Source organism: Chenopodium album, chromosome 25 (assembly GCF_948465745.1).
Source record: "Chenopodium album chromosome 25, dcCheAlbu1.1, whole genome shotgun sequence".
In the NCBI taxonomy this organism is placed as follows: Eukaryota; Viridiplantae; Streptophyta; class Magnoliopsida; order Caryophyllales; family Amaranthaceae; genus Chenopodium; species Chenopodium album.
In genome coordinates, this window is record NC_137858.1 from 442664 (window position 1) to 463185 (window position 20522).

The 20522-nt window shown below is 36.8% G+C and overlaps 3 protein-coding genes across 4 annotated transcripts; all 3 read left to right on the forward strand.

The window, feature by feature from the left end:
- Positions 1–116: 116 nt before the first annotated feature.
- Positions 117–5354, forward strand: LOC145614491 (uncharacterized). 2 transcript variants are annotated; one of them, XM_081669546.1, is made up of 6 exons: positions 117–328; positions 1480–2580; positions 3039–3912; positions 4014–4080; positions 4543–4706; positions 4801–5354. In XM_081669546.1, the coding sequence occupies exons 2-4, from the start codon at positions 1612–1614 to the stop codon at positions 4022–4024; spliced, it is 1854 nt and encodes a 617-aa protein (XP_081525672.1). In that variant the 5' UTR covers positions 117–328; positions 1480–1611; the 3' UTR covers positions 4025–4080; positions 4543–4706; positions 4801–5354. The 2 variants fall into 2 exon arrangements, with proteins under 2 accessions (XP_081525672.1, XP_081525671.1); XM_081669545.1 differs by having other exon boundaries at positions 4543–5353.
- A 4968-nt stretch (positions 5355–10322) lies between these two features.
- Positions 10323–14934, forward strand: LOC145613131 (vesicle-associated protein 1-3-like). The gene is made up of 8 exons (XM_081668196.1): positions 10323–10554; positions 10750–10820; positions 10926–11007; positions 11401–11516; positions 11614–11763; positions 11850–11891; positions 14170–14247; positions 14557–14934. Exons 1-8 carry the CDS (start codon positions 10503–10505, stop codon positions 14668–14670), a joined length of 705 nt encoding a protein of 234 aa, XP_081524322.1. The 5' UTR covers positions 10323–10502; the 3' UTR covers positions 14671–14934.
- A 2780-nt stretch (positions 14935–17714) lies between these two features.
- On the forward strand, positions 17715–20203 carry LOC145615330 (uncharacterized). Its single transcript, XM_081670397.1, has 2 exons — positions 17715–18712; positions 18864–20203. The coding sequence occupies exons 1-2, from the start codon at positions 18413–18415 to the stop codon at positions 19734–19736; spliced, it is 1173 nt and encodes a 390-aa protein (XP_081526523.1). The 5' UTR covers positions 17715–18412; the 3' UTR covers positions 19737–20203.
- The last annotated feature ends 319 nt before the right edge of the window (positions 20204–20522 follow it).

Below are 20522 nucleotides of genomic sequence, written 5' to 3' on the forward strand. Positions count from 1 at the left end.
TGACTCATATCGTACATGTACGTTGCACCATGAATGAATAATGAATATTTAATATTACCGTTCATCATTCGAATTAAATATTTTTGCCCAAACAAAGACAAAAATTATTAATCACTATATTCACTCATTCATTTCAGCTCCTCTCTCTCTCTCTCTCCTCGTTCTCTCTCTTCAGTCTTCTCCCCCCTTCAACCCCAGTAGATTTTCCGACTACAACCTGTAAACCCACATAAATCAAGCAGAAATTATCAATTTCAACTTCTTCAACTATCAATTTGTTCATTTTGATCGGTGGATTTGTGAAAATCGAAACATTTAATCATTTCAGGTGAGCCCCATTTGGAATTTTTTTTCTTGGATTTTAATTCTTCAATTTTCGTAATTTGTACAGTATGATTTATGACAGTTTTCTATTGAAATGGTTCATGAATGTTTGTGGGTATGAGTGAATTTGAATGCCCTAGTTTACTGTCTCAATTATGCTCACATTTGGTGTGATATTTTTATAGTTCTATATATTACTTGGAAAGTTTATATCGCTTTGTTTTGTCGTTGACTGCCAAATGGGTTAGATATTTATTTTGATGAAATTGCGTCGATTTGGGTTGCTAAATTCATATTTAGTGATACTTTGGGCAAAGTAATGCTGCAATTTTTGTTATTTTATTGATTAATTATTTAGGGTTAGTGATGAACTAAGCTGATTATTGGACTGCAATCCATACAATGAAACTGCTATATTAACTCATTTTAAATCAATCCCAGAAAAAAATGGGAAATGATTATACTTTATGAACACATAAGGTGTAAGTTGGTGATAAAATTTTAAACTAATAGTATCTGGATGCTATGGCCATTGGCTTTTTGCTCGTGATGCCATTGTGGCCTAAGTGTATTGATCTCGTGCAGTCGTGCTTATATTTGGTTGATTGAGGTTTTCATTTTCTTTTTACGAGTCTTACATGAGTGGTTTTGCACCCTTGGGTGTGGAGCCAAGTTGGAATTGGAACAAGTTTAGATGTATGAACACTTTTCGAAGGTTTAAATGATGATCTGTATTATTTAATCCAGGTAGTAAATGGTAGGTTAAAATCATTAGTCTTATACAAGTATATAGCCTTTCTCTACTCAAAGCATATCCTTCTTGATATATTCTCCTAAAACTGATTAATCAGTCTTTGTGTGTTGTAGCACAAATAATTGTTGGTCTACCTGTGAAAATTATCTTTCATGTCTTATTTTTCGCTATTCTTTACTCTTCCAGCAAGTTCTTGCCTTTTCTGTAGTACTAGCTAGCAGTGCTAGTTCATTGATAGTAGCAACTAACTAGTGATACTTTTTGGTGTTTATTGAAGTTGCTATGAGTGTGATTACTGTGATATCGTGAGCTCAACAAGTTTGGAGGACTTATTGATTAATTAAAGAACGGGTATTATATTCTGTTTCCTAAGCACATTAAACGAATTTCTTTTCATGCAGGGGAGGACTGTCTTTCATTTTCAGCTGGATGCTTAGCCAGTATCTATAACCTTGCAGCCTTCAGGTTATAGGGTGAAGGTCGTAACTTCATGAAAAGTTAGCTTAGATATTCATTGAAGAGTTTTGAATAGTATGGATAAAGTACCTCAGGAGTGCCCTTACCCAGGATGCTTTTTCTGTGTAATGAAGGAGGGAAACCCAAGTAAGCGTAGAGCTAGCATTCATAAATTTTTCAGAGAACTTCCTTCACAGGATGACGATGGTCAGGTTCTTCCTATCAGTGGCCTTTGGAACACTGCCATGGCACATCCAAATGACCCTGAGTTCATTGAATTGGGAATATTTGAATGCATGTCGGCTCTTATATGGAAAGGCCTAAAGAATCGTCGGTGGCTTTCTCATGACCAAAATATATACATTCCTTACTATGCTGCCCATATAATTGGCTCGTACACTATGAATATGGAGGAATTTGCTGAAACTTCTGTTCATGCTGGAGTAATCCCTCCTTTAGTAGAACTTCTAAGAGGTAGGTTGACTTGGGTTGAACAGAGGGTAGCAGTTCGGGCTCTTGGACACTTGGCCACTTACGCTAGTACTTTTCCTGCCATAGCAAGTCATGGTGAAATTCTTGAGCTATCTATTCAATTGGCAATGAGCTGCTTAGAAATTGTTTACACACATTTTTATCAGTATGTTGACAGAAGACTTAGTTATCATTGTGATTTGCTAACACGTGGCATGGGAGGAGTGGAAATGGAGTCTAGGAAGGCAGAGGAATGGGCAAGTCAACTGCAATGCTGGTCCCTTCAGCTAATAAACTGTTTTGCATTTAAACCTGAGTTCCTTCCTACTATATGCAAGCCTGAGTTCCTCTCAAAACTGCCAGGCATGTGGGGTGGACTTGTGAATGAAAACTCACCTGCGGGCATTGGTTTGTTGCGGACAATTTGTCACCATAAACTTGGCCGGGGACCTGTTGCTAACTGTCCCGGAGTTATTGAAGCACTGTGCAATATTGCTCGCTCCTCAGATGATTGGCAGTATATGGCTGTTGATTGTCTTCTTTGGTTGCTCCAGGATACAAGCACGTGTCACAAGGTAATGCTCTGAGCTGAATCTTGATAAGGATCTTCATTATAATTGTGAACGCTAGACAGCCTATCCAGTGAGACTCCCTTGTGAATGTTTTGAATACCGACTGTGACTAGCCATGTTAATTACATTTACAAGTATATATGCAACTTTCTACTATTAATCATGCCGTGCCCCTTGGAGACCCCCTGAGGCTTCTAATCTCTACTTTTTTTTGCAAAACCCTTCTTGAAGATAATTCTACTGAGGGAAATTGACATCAGCTGATCTTGTTTTATTTGATATTTCAATAAACACTATATACTGTACTTCGTGTATAGTTTATGATAGGTCGATAATGGCAGCATAATTTTGTTTTTGGCATGATGCTACTTTCCTTTTCTGAACTTTCCGAGAATAATCCATATAAGATTTCAAATGAGTATTTGTTTATGTGTATAAATGCTTCTCATTCTGATTCGCAGGTTTTTGAGAAGGCAGTGCCTGCTTTACTGGATCTATCAGAGATCTCAACCCTTGGGGATCACAAAAAATTGGGAGATTCCATTGTTAATGTTCTTCCGGAATGTGTTGTTCATTTCACATCAGCAGCTGGTCGTAACTCTCTGAGTGACCACATAAAAGAACAAATTGAGGAGGTTTTTAGCGCCAGGCAAAGATTGAAGTCAGAGAAGAACATGCCCAAAGAGGACTTGCATATAAAACAGGCAGCTGGCTTGGTTGTCAAGCTTGAGGGGAATTCACAATTCTCTGCTGGAAACATAGCTGGGGCTGCAGCTAAATATTCGGAGGCTTTGTCATTATGTCCGATGAGATCTAAGAAAGAGAGAGTTGTCTTATATAGTAATCGTGCTCAATGCCATCTGCTCTTGCAGCAACCCCTGGCAGCTATAAGTGATGCTACACGTGCTCTTTGTCTACATAATCCTGTCAATCGTCATGCTAAAAGCCTTTGGAGAAGAGCTCAGGCTTATGACATGCTTGGGTTTGCTAAAGAGAGCTTATTAGATGCCATTTTATTTATCAATGAATGCTGTCAGTCAAATGATCCTGACCTCTCATTGAGGCAAAATAAAGTCCCTGACTATGCTGAGCGTCTAGTTAAAAAGCAAATGCGTGCAGCTTGGTTATTTAGGGAAGCAGCTATAAAGCATGGAGGGGTTCATGGGGAGGCTGGTGCTGGTGACAATTCTGGTCAAGAGACTGATGATTCTGAGTGGGAAACGGCCAGTGAAAGTGATGTAGGAGATGAAGATAACCATGAAATAGAAAGAGAAGATCGTGACTGGAACAAAGATAAAAAACGAAAAAACAAATATAATAAACCTTCTATTAAAGGTAATACGATATACAAGTATTTTTTTTAGTTCTCTATAGCTCGTTGACTGAGTATTATGTGCTGTTATTGGTATTAATTATAGAAGATGCTGATTGTGCAGAGCTGAGCTGATGACTAGTGCAAGCACCGCAGTGCAGAACGCTCTCTCCAGTTTTTTGGGGACTCAGGTAAGATCTATGTTGATCTTAAGCATTGTGTATGAATGATAGGGAGTTTTGGTGCTAGTAGTGTAAAGGATAAAGTTTTAAGGAAAAGTATTAAGCGACGTCTAAAGATCCAACTCTTCTTCTATATGCTGCTTTGTTTCTAACTTGCAGACTTGCACTCCCTAATTTATTCGAGCGACAGCTGAGATAGGTTGCAACAATTCAAGGATCTAGATACATATGATTCTAGTCATAGAACTAGGTACATAAGTATGTAGTCAGAACTGGGGTTTTGAGGAGTGGTGCAACTAAACTAGCAAGGAGTTCTAAAGGTCTAGTTTGAGCATACATATCTATATTAAAAACGAACAGATAAAATAAATTTCACTGTTTTAATAGTCTCCTGTTTTATGTATTTATGTCAGTTGATCAATAATCTCTTTCTCTGTGTTCCTCTGAATTTTCTGGTCATTTTACTTACAGGCACTACAATGTATTAACAACCCTGCTTGAAGATTGTGGTTTAGCATTGACACCATTGAATTTATATGGTGCAAGTGTCACTGTAAAAGGAAAGCAATCCTTCATCTTATTCAATTTTGAACATTAGCAGCCCTTACTAAAGCTGCAGGCTGTGGAATTTGAAGGTGCAAAAGAGGACCTACTCAAGTCACTGTATTTAGATGTAAAACATGTGTCATCTCTGCAATTTTTTTTACCTCTTTTTTTTTTTCTTTACAGATTTTTAGACAGTTTTGCTCCTTCTAACAGTAAAACCAAGGATGGAGCATTTGTGTGATGAACATCTAGACTGAAGCGATTGTGTTGCTCAAAATGAGCCCCTCTACCACCCCACCCACCCCCCCCCCCTTTTTTTTTTCCTTTCTATGTGTTTGCAGTGGTGTAAGAGAATATTGTATATAGACTCTTTAGTTGGTGTGTTTTTGCTTTGTCATTTTGTTTTCCAGCATTGGTTTTATTTTCTGTGTCTACTATATCTTGTTGAGCTACTTGAACCAGCGATTTGTTAGAAGTACTTGGCTTGAGGATGTGGTGTAGCCCTACTGTTCGAGTGGTTCACACTTCGGCTCCTAGGCTTTGTGCCCAGATGTACCTCTCACCCACTTTTTATTGTGGGGGACCTGGGCAACTGGTAATTGTTTATGAAGAAGGGAAATGAAATTGCTACAAAAACATTCTTGGATCGCAGGAGCATCTTTCAATTCTCTTTAAAATACTGGCATATGAGATGTTATGGCGAGAAGCGAGGCATTTGATGTGGTATATGAGATCACAGTTACAATGTACAGGACTACAGGCTTTTTCTTCTTAAGCAGGGATAAATCAGAATTGAATCCGTTGCTCGATTGAATTGCTCTTATGCAAACCTGTTTTCATAGCATATAGGAGTATCCGAGTATAGGATTAAGTGTGAATTTGCTGAAGCATTCTTCTAAATTTTTAAAGTACAATATCTATAAACCTTCATCTAACTAATCCTTCCGCAACCCCGAAATCTCCTCTCTATATTTTAAAGAAATGCTTTTCTATGATCGACACGAGTTAGTCGTTTTAGAAGTGTGAGTCATGAATCTTATGATAGTGAAAAAACAAAGAACTAGTTCGCAAGCTTGAAACAAAAATTGGTGACTAATTTATCTACCTAACTATAACAAATATAAGTTGGTGACTAATTTATTTACCTAACTATATAATATTTCATAATAAGTTAATTTACGAAGTTGGTGATTGATTTATTTACGGATAGGTGACTATAATATAATACTCTTATGTTGTTTCACTGTACGTACAAGTTACACCACAAGATTTGAATTAGTGTTACACGTATTATTAATCACCAATCAAATCTTAAATTATACCGTAATTATGTTTGATCCAAAAATTGATTTAAAATTGACTTGAGAGTGAGAGTTTGGTGGTCAATATCATATTGTATTCACACCACTCTTTGCTTTTATTTGGTGGGAGCCATATCTTTGCTTACCCCCTTCCAACTTCCCTATTTAATAAATAAAATCATTTTAAAGAACCTTCCACTATCAAACGAATTCACCGATCTACCCTCACAATATCAGTTTCCAAATGAAATTTTTGTGTAAGTTCTTGAAATTATAAGGGTAATTTAGTCAAAAAAATATTAATTTTCGTCAAAGTTTAAACAAAAACCTAAAAAGAAGCTCCTTCCCATAAAGTTGAAGATGACAGGAGAGACCATAATAAACAAAAGAAAATAAAAAAATACTCGTAAATAAATAATGAAACAAAAATTATAATTGTAAAATAAAAAAATAAATAAATAAATAAAATTACGTAAAGCAAAATTTGTGTAGAGGGGGTTTATAACTTTATTTTGAGCATTGTACTAGAATGTGCCCGTGCTAATGCACGGGATATAATTAAGGATAGGATTAAAAAAATACAAAATATATAGATGCAAATGGTATTTAATAAAACCAAAAACAATAACAACAAAAACCAAAAAAATATAAGATTGTGTCCATCCGTCGTAATTTGAAGTATATAATATAAGAAAAAAAAAATTGTATATTTAGCTAGATATTAATATCATATTCCATTTTGTCTACAACCTACTAAGCTCGCAACCAACTCGTCTCCTTCAGCTGCAGCAATCAAGTCCAAGCTTCACTCCCAGCAATCAGGTCCAAGCTTCACTTCCAACAGCAATTATTAATTTTCGGAAAATTTGGATCTCGTCTTAATTCAATTGCAGCTTACTAATCAGTGTGTATGCTCAACGATTATTTTTCTGGAACAAAAATGAGGAATAACTTTGCAATTATATTTCAGCATGGAGTTCAAACATATATTTAGCTAAAGTGAAATATACTAAATTAAATTTAGTATGTGTTACCCTTACGACATATATTTAATTTTAGTAAACATGGTTTGCAAACATATATTTAAAATATGTTTACTAACATTGTGTCCGTGCTAATGTGAACTTCCACTATTATCAAAGTTCACATTAGCACGGACACAATCTAGGGTATTGTTTGTACCTCTAGCTAAATATATGTTTAATACCTCTAGCTAAATATACGTAATTGTAAGTGAATGAGGTTTTTTTCTTATATTATATACTTCATATTTAATATCTTTCTAATATATCCCGTGCATTTTGCACGGACACAATCTAGGGTATTGTTTGTACCTCTAGCTAAATATCACCTCTGAGTCGATGAATACCATACTCCATGAACGATGGACATAATTTGTACCTCTAGCTGTACTTTGTTCAGTGACCATCCATAATAAACGCACTCTCATATTCACATTCAATGTTGTAAGGGTAATACAATGACATGGTGTGTATCTCGTGTTCATTTCCTGCTTTTTAACATTATTGAAGTGGCATGGGCATAAAAAATAATTCACTCTCATATAATAATCAGTGATCCAACCTCGCACATGTATAAAGGTAAAACAAATAGTATAGATAATGAAATAAATCTTTAATAAAGTAAAATGGTAGCATTAACATGACAAAAAAATCTAATAGCTTTTTAAAAAAAATCTAATAGCTCATATATATATTTTTTTAAAAAAAGCATAACTCTGAAATAACACTAAAACAAACATTGCTAATAGTTACTAAGTAAATGTTATAACAAAACTACATACATATCTAATTTACACTGTTTAATACTTCTTTATACACAATATTTTTAGTCAAACTGTGAGAAACATCCTTCTTATTTTGTACTAAGATTTTTAGCCCGGAAGGAGATGTAACTCGTGACATTGCAACATATAACTAGCCATGACTAAACACGGGCCTAGGGACAAAAATGCCAACTTTGCTCAACGTCTGTCCCTGGCTTTTATTTATTGTCATGGCAAAGGCTAATTTTAATGGAAATTGCCTTCTTTTAAGAGGGAGATCTATCTTCTTGTTGGAGGGTGTTAAATCAATTCGCGGAATTAGAACTGATTCTGTAGCTCTTGGACCTGTGATCACCTATGCCTCAATCACTCTATAGCCCAATTTCTTGATTATAAGGCGTGTTCCATTGCACAACCCTATGGATTGGTTCATATTTCGCATCAATATTACCGGGGCACCAACTTTTAACTCTAAGCAATGATTAGGAAGACCTGACAAATTTAATGAGTTTAATAATTCCATAGGCTCCATGTTATCAAGGATCCTACCATCTTCTGTATGACCCAAAGTGTCTGAACTATAGTATCTCTGCACGTTTCCTGGTAACATTGATAAAATTTTCGAATTTAGCTCATCTACATCATTGTTTGTTGGTGCTAGAATTCCGCGATCCTTGAGGTACTCCCAATCCGTGTAATTTGAAGGCAAGTTGGGGAAGACAAACACTACTAGAAAACTGCTGTTTTCCGACGGAAAAAATCCCTCGAAAAAACCCTTTTTTCCGTCGGAAAAGGTGTTTCCGACGGAATTCCGTCGGAAACTGTCGTCGGAAAACCTTTCGTAGGAAAATCGACCTTTTCCGACGAAATTTCCGTCGGAAACACTTTTCCGACGAAAATTCCGACGGAATCATTTTGTCGGAATGCATTTTTGGGCACTAGTAAAGTCCGTCGGAAAATTCCGACGAACACAAATCCGTCGGAAAATTCCGACGGATTTTCCGTCGGAAACTGATTTTAAGAAATTAAAAAAAAAACACGCCACGCCACCAGGGGCGCGGCGCATCACCACCTCTAAACACCACCAACCCTAAGCCCAAACCACCACTCCCTAAACTAACCAAGATCCATCCACCACCACCACCAAACCCTAACCCAGACCCACCCAAATCACCCAGATTCACCAACCACCACCACCGCACCACCACTCCCCAGCCTTCCCCAGCCTTACCCTAACCGCACCACCACTCCCCCTTACCCAACACAGACCCACCCCCTAATCCTAAACGACCATTTCCACCACCCTAACCCACCCAAATCAATATCTAACACCAAAACAAACCCAGATCTACAACAAATCCGGCCGTACCACCACCAGAAAAAACCACCACCATCGCAAAAAACCACGAATTTCAACCAAAAAACAAATAAAACCCACGAATTTCAACCAACAACCAAAAAAACGAAAAACAAAAAAAAATTGAAACCAAAAAACATACCTTACCAACCGAAGCTTCCAATTTCAACCCGTATTTGGTTTAATACGGCTAAATTCGACCCTGAAACCTCTAGATCTAGAGGTTTCAGGCTCGAATTTGGCCGTATAAACCATTAATAATACTCCGTATGAAATAGCAAGATAACACCACCACGGCGACGGTGAGAATTGAGCAAGAGGAGGCAGAAAGAAGATGAGGAGAAAATAAAATAAAAAAAAAAAGAAAAAGGGAGAGAGGAGAACGGAGAACTGAGGAAGAGGATAGAAGAGAGAGCTGAGAAGTGAGGAGAGGAGAGGAGAGAGAGAAGAGAGGCGGAGTGAGGAGAAGAGAGGCGGAGTGAGATATAAGAGAGGAGAGAGAAAGAGTAGGTTGAATATATATGGTGGGAGGGGCGCAGATTTAATTAGGGTTTGGGGGGTTTGTTTTTTTTTTTTTTAAAAAAAAAATTAATTTCCGTCGGAAACTTATAATATTCCGTCGGAAATTTTAATTTCCGACCAAATATTCCGTCGGAAATTTCCTACGGAATAAAATCCGTCGGAAAACACTTACTTTACGACGGATTTTCGACGGAAATTCCAAATTCGTCGCAAATTTCCTACGGAAAAAAAAATCCGTCGGAAATTAGTGTTTTCCGACGGATTTTCATGTCCGTCGGAACCGTTCCGTCGGAATTAGACCTTTTTCTAGTAGTGAAAGTTAATGAGATTTTGCAAACCATGTTCATCATTGGTTATCAAAAAATCACGTGGTATTTCAATCCAATTTGGTTCACCTTCCTCTGTAATGGACACTCCTGCTATTACTCCTTCTCCAACTTTTATTATCCAATCAGCAAATTCTCGATTTTGTTCAAGGATATCGGAGGATTAAAAAAAAAAAAAATCTCAAAGTATGTACGTATAACAATTAAACAAAACAACCAAAAAGAAAATTACAATTTCACTTTTTAATATAATTTTCCACCAAAAATTACAATACATAATAAAATTGGCAATATATAATCAGAATATGATAGTATGCTACACGCATTTAGTTAGAAAGTTTTGTTTTTTTGTTTTGTTTTGTTTTGAAATTTAAATTTAAATTAGATTGGTTAATGGGAAATTGGGGGGATTAAGATAATTAGGCGGGAGTGAATGAGGAGGCTTGGTTGGGGTTTTAGAGACTCCTCATTGATCCACTCTACAATTATATTATAGATTTGGTTTCTTTCATTTTAAAATTTCTCTCTAAAATTCTATTTTGGGGATTTTACTTTTCCCAGAAATTAGAAAAGAGAAATTGAAATTCGGAGTCATGAATACTGGCGATCTTCTTAATATTGAACCCACCGAGCTCAGATTTAACTGTAAGTCAAATCTTCTCTCTCCTATTTGATTGATTAATTTGTGTTTAACCCTAATTCGTAGCGTTTCTTGGTAATTATGGGTTAATTGTATTAATTTGTCAGATTTTGAATGTTAATTGTTTGCAATTTAGGGTTTTTTGACATGGGTTTTGATTAAATTTTTGTGGGGTTGCTTTGGATTTTGGGTTTTTGAAGTTGAAGTGAGGAAGCAGGCCAATTGTTCTATGACTTTGACAAATAAGACAGACAAATATGTCGCATTTAAGGTATGATTTTATTTTATTTTTTGTATTAATGATTGTTGATTAGTCTTATAATTAGAGCTTATAGTAATGATTTAATTAATATGCTCTGTGTTTGTGTTAACAAAGGTTAAAACAACCAATCCAAAGAAGTATTGTGTGCGTCCCAATACTGGGGTTGTGTTACCTGGAGGAACATGTGAGGTTACAGGTAATGATTAATTGTATGACATTCATTTTCTTATTATGTGTTTGAAATTAGTTTATACTCAAATCTGGAATTATTGTCTTAAGTTGTTGCATTACTGATAATTGAGATTGATTGTACTGGGAATTTGGATCCATGTATTATGATACTTGGCTATAAAGAAAGATCATTTTGGTGATTCACGCTGTTTAGTAGATTTGTAATCTGAAGATCTGGTTGTGCTGTAGGACTTAATTGGGTTTACCTAGTAATATTCAAAATGCTAGTTGAATTGGCAAGCTACGACATATATGCGCTATTTGAGGCTTTTGAGTTGACCATGGTTGTGCAGTTATGAATATTGGTCATTATTTTTATGGAGTAAAATTGATTGTGATTTCCAATTGGACATTGTAGTTACGATGCAAGCCCAGAAAGAAGCACCACTTGATATGCAATGCAAGGACAAATTCCTAGTTCAAAGTGCTATGGCACCTGATGGCATTACAGCAAAGGATATAACTTCTGAGATGGTATGGCTGTTTCGCATCACTTACTTATTATGAAGACTTGATTTTGGATCTTAATTTGTTCTTATAGTTGGCTTGACCTTTTATTTTATAACTTCAGTTTAACAAGGATGATGGGAAGGTTGTGGAGGAGTTCAAGTTGAGGGTTATTTACGTTCCTGCTAACCCTCCTTCACCAGTTCCTGAGGAATCAGAAGAAGGATCCCCACCTCGCGAAGATGTAAATGAGCAGGCTGCATTGGCGTCAGCTGTAAGTGTGTTCATGCGTAAATTTTGTTATTTTCTGAGTGACTATTTCTTCCCAAATTGATTAATTTTGGTTGCTGGTTCTTATAGGTAACTAGATCTTTTGAAGGGACCAAAGAAAAAGATTCTGAGGTAATTCCATTTGTCTATGTTAATTATTTGGAGAATTAGAAATATTCCATTTGCTTTCTGTGGGCCAAACCGTTTGTTTGTTGTGCTAGCTTAAATTTGATAAGGAACATGATACACATAACTATAAGTGTGTAAACTGAATAACAACTTGCATTGTGAATGAAATCTTACATAAACTATGTGGTGGAAGGTAGAATGATTCTTAAATGCCTGATTTTAAATCCAAATGCTCACTATTTTGGTGGAAGGCATTTACATTGCTCAATGCCTGATTCTTAAATCTTAATGCACACTTTGTGGTGGAAGACATCTATTTTGATGAGTTGACTTGACCTGTTATAATATGACATGCTTTTTGTTTATATAATTCTCAAGTTCTGATGACTTTGCTCCATGTGTTGAGGATTATGTGTAGTTGTCTACATGCTGTACAAGAATTGTTTTTTTCTTTTTTCCTCTTGGTTTCTCGTATTTGCAGTGTTAGGACACTTAGGAACTGACATATGCACATATCACTGTGTAGATCCATTTGTTTCTCTGTTTTCTTCTGCATTTCATCTTCTCCAGCTGGGGAGATTGGGGGTGGAAAATCTTCAGTCTAAGGCGGTGTTTGAGTTCTGAGTTCAGACTTTAGAGCATGGTATGGGCCATTCTACATATTTAGTTAAGAAAATTGCAAAATTGATACCTGTGGGCTGTACTTGAACAAACTCCACAGGTTCACCCTATCCATCTTCCTTCCTTAATCACCATACCGTCACCAGGTCCCCTATCTGGCCACCGTGCTCTCCTTGCCTTTATCCTAGTATCATACTGGGCTACTGGCCAATTGGCTAGCTCATATCTTTTCCTACAATGAACTCTCAAACTCCACCTATGCTGTCTCAGAGTCAGGAAAGGTGAAGTGGAGATTTAATGTGAAAGAATCAGTTGAGGAGAGAAATAGTGTTGGGGGAGGGGTTAATTTACAGGATGAAATAATACGTGGATTTAGTTTTTCATCCATAGGTTTTGCAAATCTGACACTTGTTAATATAGAGATATATCTATGGCTATGCCAAAGATTATTTCTGCATAATACCAGATTGTCAGTGCTCCTACATCAAATAACTGTTGGGGAACTCCTAAAGATCTTCAAATTTATTGGAAGATTAGGTGGGAAGCGTCTTGCATCTAATTGGGACATTGACTTACCCAAATATTTTCGCACCTCCAATTTCATATGATTGGGATTCTGGTAGGTAGTTTCAAAAGTAGGATAAATCTGACATAGAGAGGAGGAGGAGAAAGAAGCTATGGTGGGGATGGAGTGTACAGTCGATGTGGCAACTGGCAAGGAGGAGAAATGGTTTTTTTTTTTTTTTTTTTTTTTTTTTTTTTTTTTTTTTCCTGCTATTCCAGATTATCCTGAATGAAGTGCAGCTCATATTGAAAGTTAGATTTTGATTAACCTAAGTTTTAGATTACTTCTCATGCTCCTCATCTCTTTCCTAAACTACCCTTCTTATACGAACCTTAATCTCTTTCTCTCTCTCTCTCTCTCTCTCTCTCTCTCTGGAAGACTGGAACTGTTTTGTTTGATTTCAGAATTTGTAATTTAAAGCTGCTTGGCATATTTACATTAGCAGTTTTGTTTTAAGATGCCAATGTGACCCTCAAGTTATAGATTGTTCATTGGGTTTTGCGCTGTGTTCTACTTGCTAGATACTGCTTTTTCAAAGTTTTTTTTGTGTCTTTCTTAGAAGGATGGTCCAGTTACTCATGCTTCATGGGCAAAGTGGTCCTTTGGTGAGTGATGCGCAGGTGCCAAATGCTGTATAAAAGTTCAATATCCTTAGTGTTTCATGCTCCCTGGTCTAATTGAATCTAATTGCATTGGGTTATGTTGTCCATAGCTTTAAATTATTCTAGAGCTATAGTTTCAAGTTCTTTTTGTTTGATTGCAAGAATAAGTTGGCATGTAACATTCCTAGTGTCATTGTATTATGTTCAACACTTTCTCATATTTTTTTAGGGTTTGATAAGCAAGTTTAGTATTTTTTGATGTAGCTATATATTGCAGCATCATTTAACATTTATGTCTGTTGTGGTCTTACTATCGAGGGAGTGTGAATTCATTGTGACAGGTTGTTTTGCTAGGATTTTATGTTAATGTTGGTATAATGTATAGGTGATCTCAGCAGGAGGCAGTATTTACATTAATGTTATTCCTAGATGTTGGCTTTTTCCCCCTCTAATATCTCCCGAATTAGAATGCTAACGGATATGTCTGTTCCAGGCACGGTCTTTGATATCAAAGTTGACTAATGAGAAAGCTTCTGCCATTCAACAGAATCAGAAACTTCGTCATGAATTGGTATGATGCCTAGCTTGTCTTTGACACTTTATCTATGCTTATCATTCTGTTACTTGGATTTCTTCTTTTTCTTGCTATATCTGGTAACATCATGTACACTTGTCCTGATCCCCCCCCCCCCCCTCTCTCTCTCTCTCTCTCCACAGAATTGTTACAATTGTGATAATAATCCTTAAAAACTGTATTTCGCTTATGGACATTTGTTACTCTGTGTCTTCCTTCCTTCATAAGCTATTTCTTGGTTAAAGACTGAATTATTACCATTATGCAATTATAATAGTCTCCTGATATATTGGTTAAACTTAACAGGATATGATGAAAAGAGAAATCGGCAGAAGACGTTCTGGTGGTGTGCCAGTGTATGTAGTGGTGCTGATCGGCATTCTCAGCATACTCCTTGGGTACTTGATGAAGAGAACATAGGACTCACACAATACATGCAAATTACCATCTCGAAAGGCCAAACAGAATGTGCAGATAGATCATCTATATGGATGCATCATTGTCAAAACTGTAAAAAATTGTAGCGTCTTGGTTATTTCTATTTCTGTTGACACACTACACTGGCAGTTAGATCTGGTTTTGTGCAACAACTATCTTAGGTCTTTACATACTGCAGCACTCTGTTTTGGCAGATTTAGTCTAATATCTAGTCCCATGATCTCAGTTGTTGGTGTGCTATCTCCATCCTCAGGTCCTATTTGAAGAAAAAGGACTATATAACGTAAAATTTTCATGGTGGATTGTCCCTTGGCCTCCCCGTTTGCCCCTCTGAAGTGACACTTGGATGAAATTTTGTAGTTTTTTTTTTTTTTTTTTTTTTTTTTTTTTTTTTGGACAAAGGACAACTCAAAACAAAACACGACCTAAAACATATAACTAATTAACTGACTTCTCCTAGCTGAAGTAGCCAGGTGGTGAGCAGGGATGACATCATCTCTAGAGACCTGAATTATACATACTTGGAACGAAGAAAGGATGTCTCGAAGTTGTTGTTGAATCCAGAAAGTAGAAATGTCCTTAGATGAGCTTCGCAAAGTAGAAATAGATGACATACAATCAGTGCGAAGAAGAATACGAGAAAAACCACGTTGAAGAGCCATCCTTAAACCAAAGAGACAAGCTAGCAACTATGCTTAGAAAGCTAAAAGAGCGAAACAGACCCGAGTAGCACCTCCCAAGCTAGTATCAGTATCTAAAGAATAAAAGCAACAACCAATACCCGCTCTGTCTTGGGAATCCCAGGCCCCATCCACAATAAGAGCAACAGTAGGAGGAATACTTCCATTTCCCACAAGATGGAAAGTACGCATCTGAGAAACAAAGCCAGGGGGAGGAGAGCTATCCAAGGGAGAAAACTCCCTAGCAGCCAAGCTACATTGAGGAGAGTTATCCAAGGGAGAAAACTCCCTAGCAGCCAAGCTACGTTGAGTCCAGTCTTGAGCAACCAGAAAAACAGAATGCGGGGAACAGATCGCCTGTGTGAAGCAGATGTTGTTTTGAAGGATCCAGATAGCCCAAGTGAAAGACAATATCGAATCCAAACCATCCCAGTCCCTTAAAGAGATAACGGAGAACAACAAGGAAATGAATTACTGGTAGAAGGGACTATCAGGAGCTGGAAGTCTAATACCCAAAGGACCACAAACCCAAAACCGTCGAGTAAAGGTACAATGAAGAAAGAAATGCTTAGTAGATTCTGGGACCAAATGACATAAAGAACAAGAAGGATCTACAGGGAGATCCTTGTCTCGTAATTTAACTGCTATAGGATGGGCATTGTGAAAGACTTTCCAAACAAAGAGCTTCCACTTAGGTAGGATAGGTAAAGCCCAAACCTTACTCCAATGAAGAGGATAAATCGAAGGTAAAGCTTGAGGGAGCCATTCCGAAGATGTGACTAACTGAGCATAAGCCGATTTGGAGGAGAAAACACCATCTTTAGTGAATTTCCAATAAACATAATCATCCATAAGCTGCGGAGGATGCTCAAGGCTAAGAATCTTGGAGGCAATGGAAGGAGGGAATAAAGCATGAACTAAAGTGGAATCCCAAGTATTAGAAATGGGATCCAAAAGAGAAGACACCAGAGTCGGCTGAACCGTTCCAGCAAAGGACTCCTTAAAATGCACTGGAGAGTCAGGCACCCAAGAATCCCGAAGAATACGAACCTGAGAACCATTCCCAATCTAGAACTCTTCAAGGAGTATGCATCACCTCCTCATGTTTATTTTATTTGTATAGCATGCCAATCTACTTTATTACAATTGTGCTCCGTTTGTTACAAAGACGTGTTTGATGTTGACTTTTAGGTTGTAGGTATCTCAAAAATGTTCACTATATGACAAGATAGCGGTTGAAGTATAGACTAGAGGTAAACTAATAACGGTGTATATGACAAGATTTTGTAAAAAGTTACTCGTTGAATAATTAACATTTGACCTCCAAACTAAAGTTGGTGAAGCCTAGAATATTATTCTAGCTATACACTTTTACGACACAACTACAAGCCATCATCATGCTTAATTTATCTGCAAGGGAGACAACCATATGGGAAATACTACGTGTACAAACCATTTTAATAAGGATTTTTTTTTTTGACGAATAAAAAGGAAATTAAATGAGCATGAATTAGCAATTGAAGGTCTAAATAGTAAATACTACGTATATGGTTTATGTTTGCCAAAATAATAAATAAAAAACCCATGGCCTAAGGGTATTGTCTCTTTCTTTGACACAACATTGTTGCGGAGTTTTGTTCATGTTTATGCTGTTTATTAAGTCTTTTTGACGATTACGGCAAATCCCTCTCTCTCCTGTCTGGACCCTCGCACAATCGTATTGAGTTTTCCTTTTCCATTGAAGCGGCTTCTGAGTTATGCATGATGTTTTCTGTCTTTGCAGAAGCCCTTAGCCGACCCTGCAAATATATAAACACATAAATTATGTATACGTGCAATAACAAATTACATGAAATTATTACGAATTTACAAATTATAAAAATATATAAACGGTGTATATGACAAGGTTTTGTAAAAAGTTAGAATAATTAACATTTGGCCTCCAAACTAAATTTGATAAGGTCTAAAATATTACTTCGTATTCTAGTTATAGTATTAAAAGAGCATTATTTTTTGACAAAAAATTAAAAGAGCATGAATTAACAATGAAAGATGAAGTTCTTTTGGATGAAAATAGTGACTTTTGTTTATTTACAATTCGTTTTACTGATTCTGAGTCTGAAATTAAAGACAAAATCTTTGATTATAGATCTGAATTAGGGGATAAGAAGAAGAAATTTGATGGTTTTGAAGTTCCCATTTTGGTTTGGAAGGGGAACTTGTATGGGTTAGGTTTTAAAAATGGGGATGGATGGGAAGTGTTTGAAGATTTTAAAGATCACTTGAAACGTCATTTTAAAGCTGCTAATAAACTTACGGGTGTCTCTAGTTATGGAGATGCAGATTTGACCCCCATAGGCCCTAGGCCGTTGATTAATGCTGTAAAAACGCTCAGCGGAAAAGATAAGACAGAGTGGCGTCGGGCTTTTTTTGTTATCGCGGTTCATTTTCTCGAGAGTGCACGCAACACAAAAATACAAGATGAGGTAATCGCCTCATTTACTTTTAACAGTGTTGAAGATTTTGGATGGATGTATATGAAATGTCGATTATCCTCTTATCTCCTATCTATGATTAGAGACTGGAAAGACATATGTAGGGCGCTCTTTCTTTGCTTCATTGGAGCAGGTTGGGATGCTTATGATTCCATGGAAAAACTGAATATTAGGAGCGTTGAAGAATTTGAAATCATTTTAGGTGTCTCAAAATTTGTGAAGCTCAAAGATGATGAATTTCAACTGCATAAGGCGGCATACCTCATGAAAAAGGAGAAAGAAAGACAGGCATTACTATTAGAGAAGGGGAAAGATGACAATAATGATGGTGATGAGAAGGATGGAGCCGGTGATAAAGGTAAAGACACTTTGAAATTGGGGGAAAATCCCAAAAAAAAAGAGATGGTGAGAGTAGCAAAAAAAACAATTCAAGACATTTTGAGCAAAAGGGGAAAAAACCCACGGGCGGCAGAAATAAGAAGAAAGACTTCTGCCAGTGGGATCCTGAGAATTTCGAGAGTCCTAGATGTCATGTGATTTGGGTCAAGAATGGTAAACGGAAAGCTTGTGAAAAACTTCTCAGAGATGGTTGCCAAATGGAAGGTGTTTCTCAGGAAGCCTGTTCCCTTGCAGGGCATTGGGGACTTGGAGCTTATTGCATTTTTTGATGACCACTATACATCTATTGATGATAGCGCTGATATTGCATTCACTGAGGATGTCGACAAACGGTTTGAGGCTACTGGATGGCATGTGATTTGGGTCAAGAGTGGTAACAATGGCTACGATGAAATTCGCGCTGCAATCAGAGAGGCTAAGGCTGTTAAGGACAAGTCGACCTTAATCAAGGTGCATATCATCACTTCAATGTTGGGCTGTCATATATCCTTGTTAATATTAAAGTTTAAATGCTCATTGATCTTTATTGCATTGATGAGTCATCTTACTGCTTTTGAGTATCAGTGGTGTAATTAAATGGTTTCCAACTTTGTGATTGTAGGTGACTACAACTATTGGTTATGGCTCTCCAAACAAGTCAAATTCATACTGCGTGCATTGTTGTGCCTTGGGAGCTAAGGAAGTGGAAGCAACAAGGAGCAACCTTGGATGGCCATATGACCTTAATCATTTTCAACATTCTTCCATACAACAGATGCATCCGACAAGTTCTGAAATTGGGGGACAGATGGGTAGGATTATGCCACAACCATTACCAGCTAGTTTGGATTGGTCCCCTGTTGCACAGACTTGTAATTATGATTCTCCATTTATTTCAAGGCGTCAAACTGGAAAACAACAAAGCTTTGCTGCCCAAAGTCCCCATAAAGGTGCTTTAAGTAGTGAAGAAGAAAGAAAATACTTTGCAGACTACTTTGACTTCTCTGAACCACCAAGCGCACAAGAGTTAGCTGATGAATATGATAGCCATTGGGTCTCAGAAGAAGAATATGAAGTCCATGCTGTCTCTGGCGAGGACTACAATCAATTCTTTGGTGGCGACGTCATGTATTGGAATCCTTCTGATTATCGGGGAGCTACTTTCTCTCGCCCTCCTTCACTTAGTTCTGATGACAGTTCATGGTCTTGGCGTGAAGCTGACATGAATCGGATTGCTGATGACATGGTTGCATTTTCATCATCTTATAGCACAAATGGACTAAACTCCCCATCTGCTGCTCCATTTTGTTCTCCTTTGCCTCCAGGGCATCAACCAATTGGCTATGTTAGGTCCGGGAATGAAGGGAAATTGGTTCATAGCTCCTCAACAATGACAGACTTGGAGTTGGAAGATAAACTTCCAGGATCTTTGGCCAGTATATCTGGTGATTGTGATGCCAAATCTGGAGATTCGCTTCCTTACCCAATAAATTAAATCTGAGCTTGTCACCTTACTTGACTGCAGCCAGATGTTGCTTTTCCTCTGCAACCACCTGAGTTGATAAAATGCTCAAAACAGAAGGCATCTCTCTCGTTGATGCACAATCTTCTTCATGAAGAAATTGACTACTTTTGTAAGCAGGTAGTTTCTTGAAATGTTATTATTATTTTTTTTTTTTTGTTTGGATGCAGCTTGTGTGTGTGTGTGTTTCTTTGTACATTGTAGTGCCTCCAAGTCTACAATCTCTTCCCTACAGCAATGCTGCATATAAATGTTTTTTCCCCCCTATTGTAATGATCAAGGTTGCTGCCGGGAATTTAATTAGGAGACCTTATGTTAATTGGGCGGTGAAGCGGGTGACACGTTCGTAACAATTGAATTTTACCCATGTAGGAAAAACAAACATCAAGATCTTTATAGAACAAATTGCCTTTTAAATCGATTTTTTTTTTCATTTTTCATTCAATGTTTAATAAATTACCTAATCATTATATGAAAATCTATATATAAATAAAATAAATTTACTTTTTTTAGTCAAAAAGTTTTTCATTTTTCATTCACAATCATATACTTTCGATGTACCCTAAGAAAAATTATTTTGAATGGTGACGATGATTTTAAATACCCAAAAATACATTTGCATTTGTTCATTTTGACTTAAAATTTATTTTAAAAAAATCTTTATATATTTTATAATAATGAGCAATCTTTATGCATTTTATAATATTAACGTATTTTATAATAATGAGCAATCTTTATGCATTTTATAATAATGAGCAA

Coding starts and splice junctions, on each gene's coding strand:
- LOC145614491 (XM_081669546.1), top strand. CDS start 1,612: ATGGATAAAGTACCTCAGGAGTGCCCTTACCCAGGATGCTTTTTCTGT. Junction 2,581..3,038: donor ATACAAGCACGTGTCACAAG/GTAATGCTCTGA, acceptor TCTGATTCGCAG/GTTTTTGAGAAGGCAGTGCC.
- LOC145613131 (XM_081668196.1), top strand. CDS start 10,503: ATGAATACTGGCGATCTTCTTAATATTGAACCCACCGAGCTCAGATTT. Junction 11,764..11,849: donor AGGCTGCATTGGCGTCAGCT/GTAAGTGTGTTC, acceptor TGGTTCTTATAG/GTAACTAGATCTTTTGAAGG. Junction 11,892..14,169: donor CCAAAGAAAAAGATTCTGAG/GTAATTCCATTT, acceptor TGTCTGTTCCAG/GCACGGTCTTTGATATCAAA.
- LOC145615330 (XM_081670397.1), top strand. CDS start 18,413: ATGGTAAACGGAAAGCTTGTGAAAAACTTCTCAGAGATGGTTGCCAAA. Junction 18,713..18,863: donor ACAAGTCGACCTTAATCAAG/GTGCATATCATC, acceptor TTGTGATTGTAG/GTGACTACAACTATTGGTTA.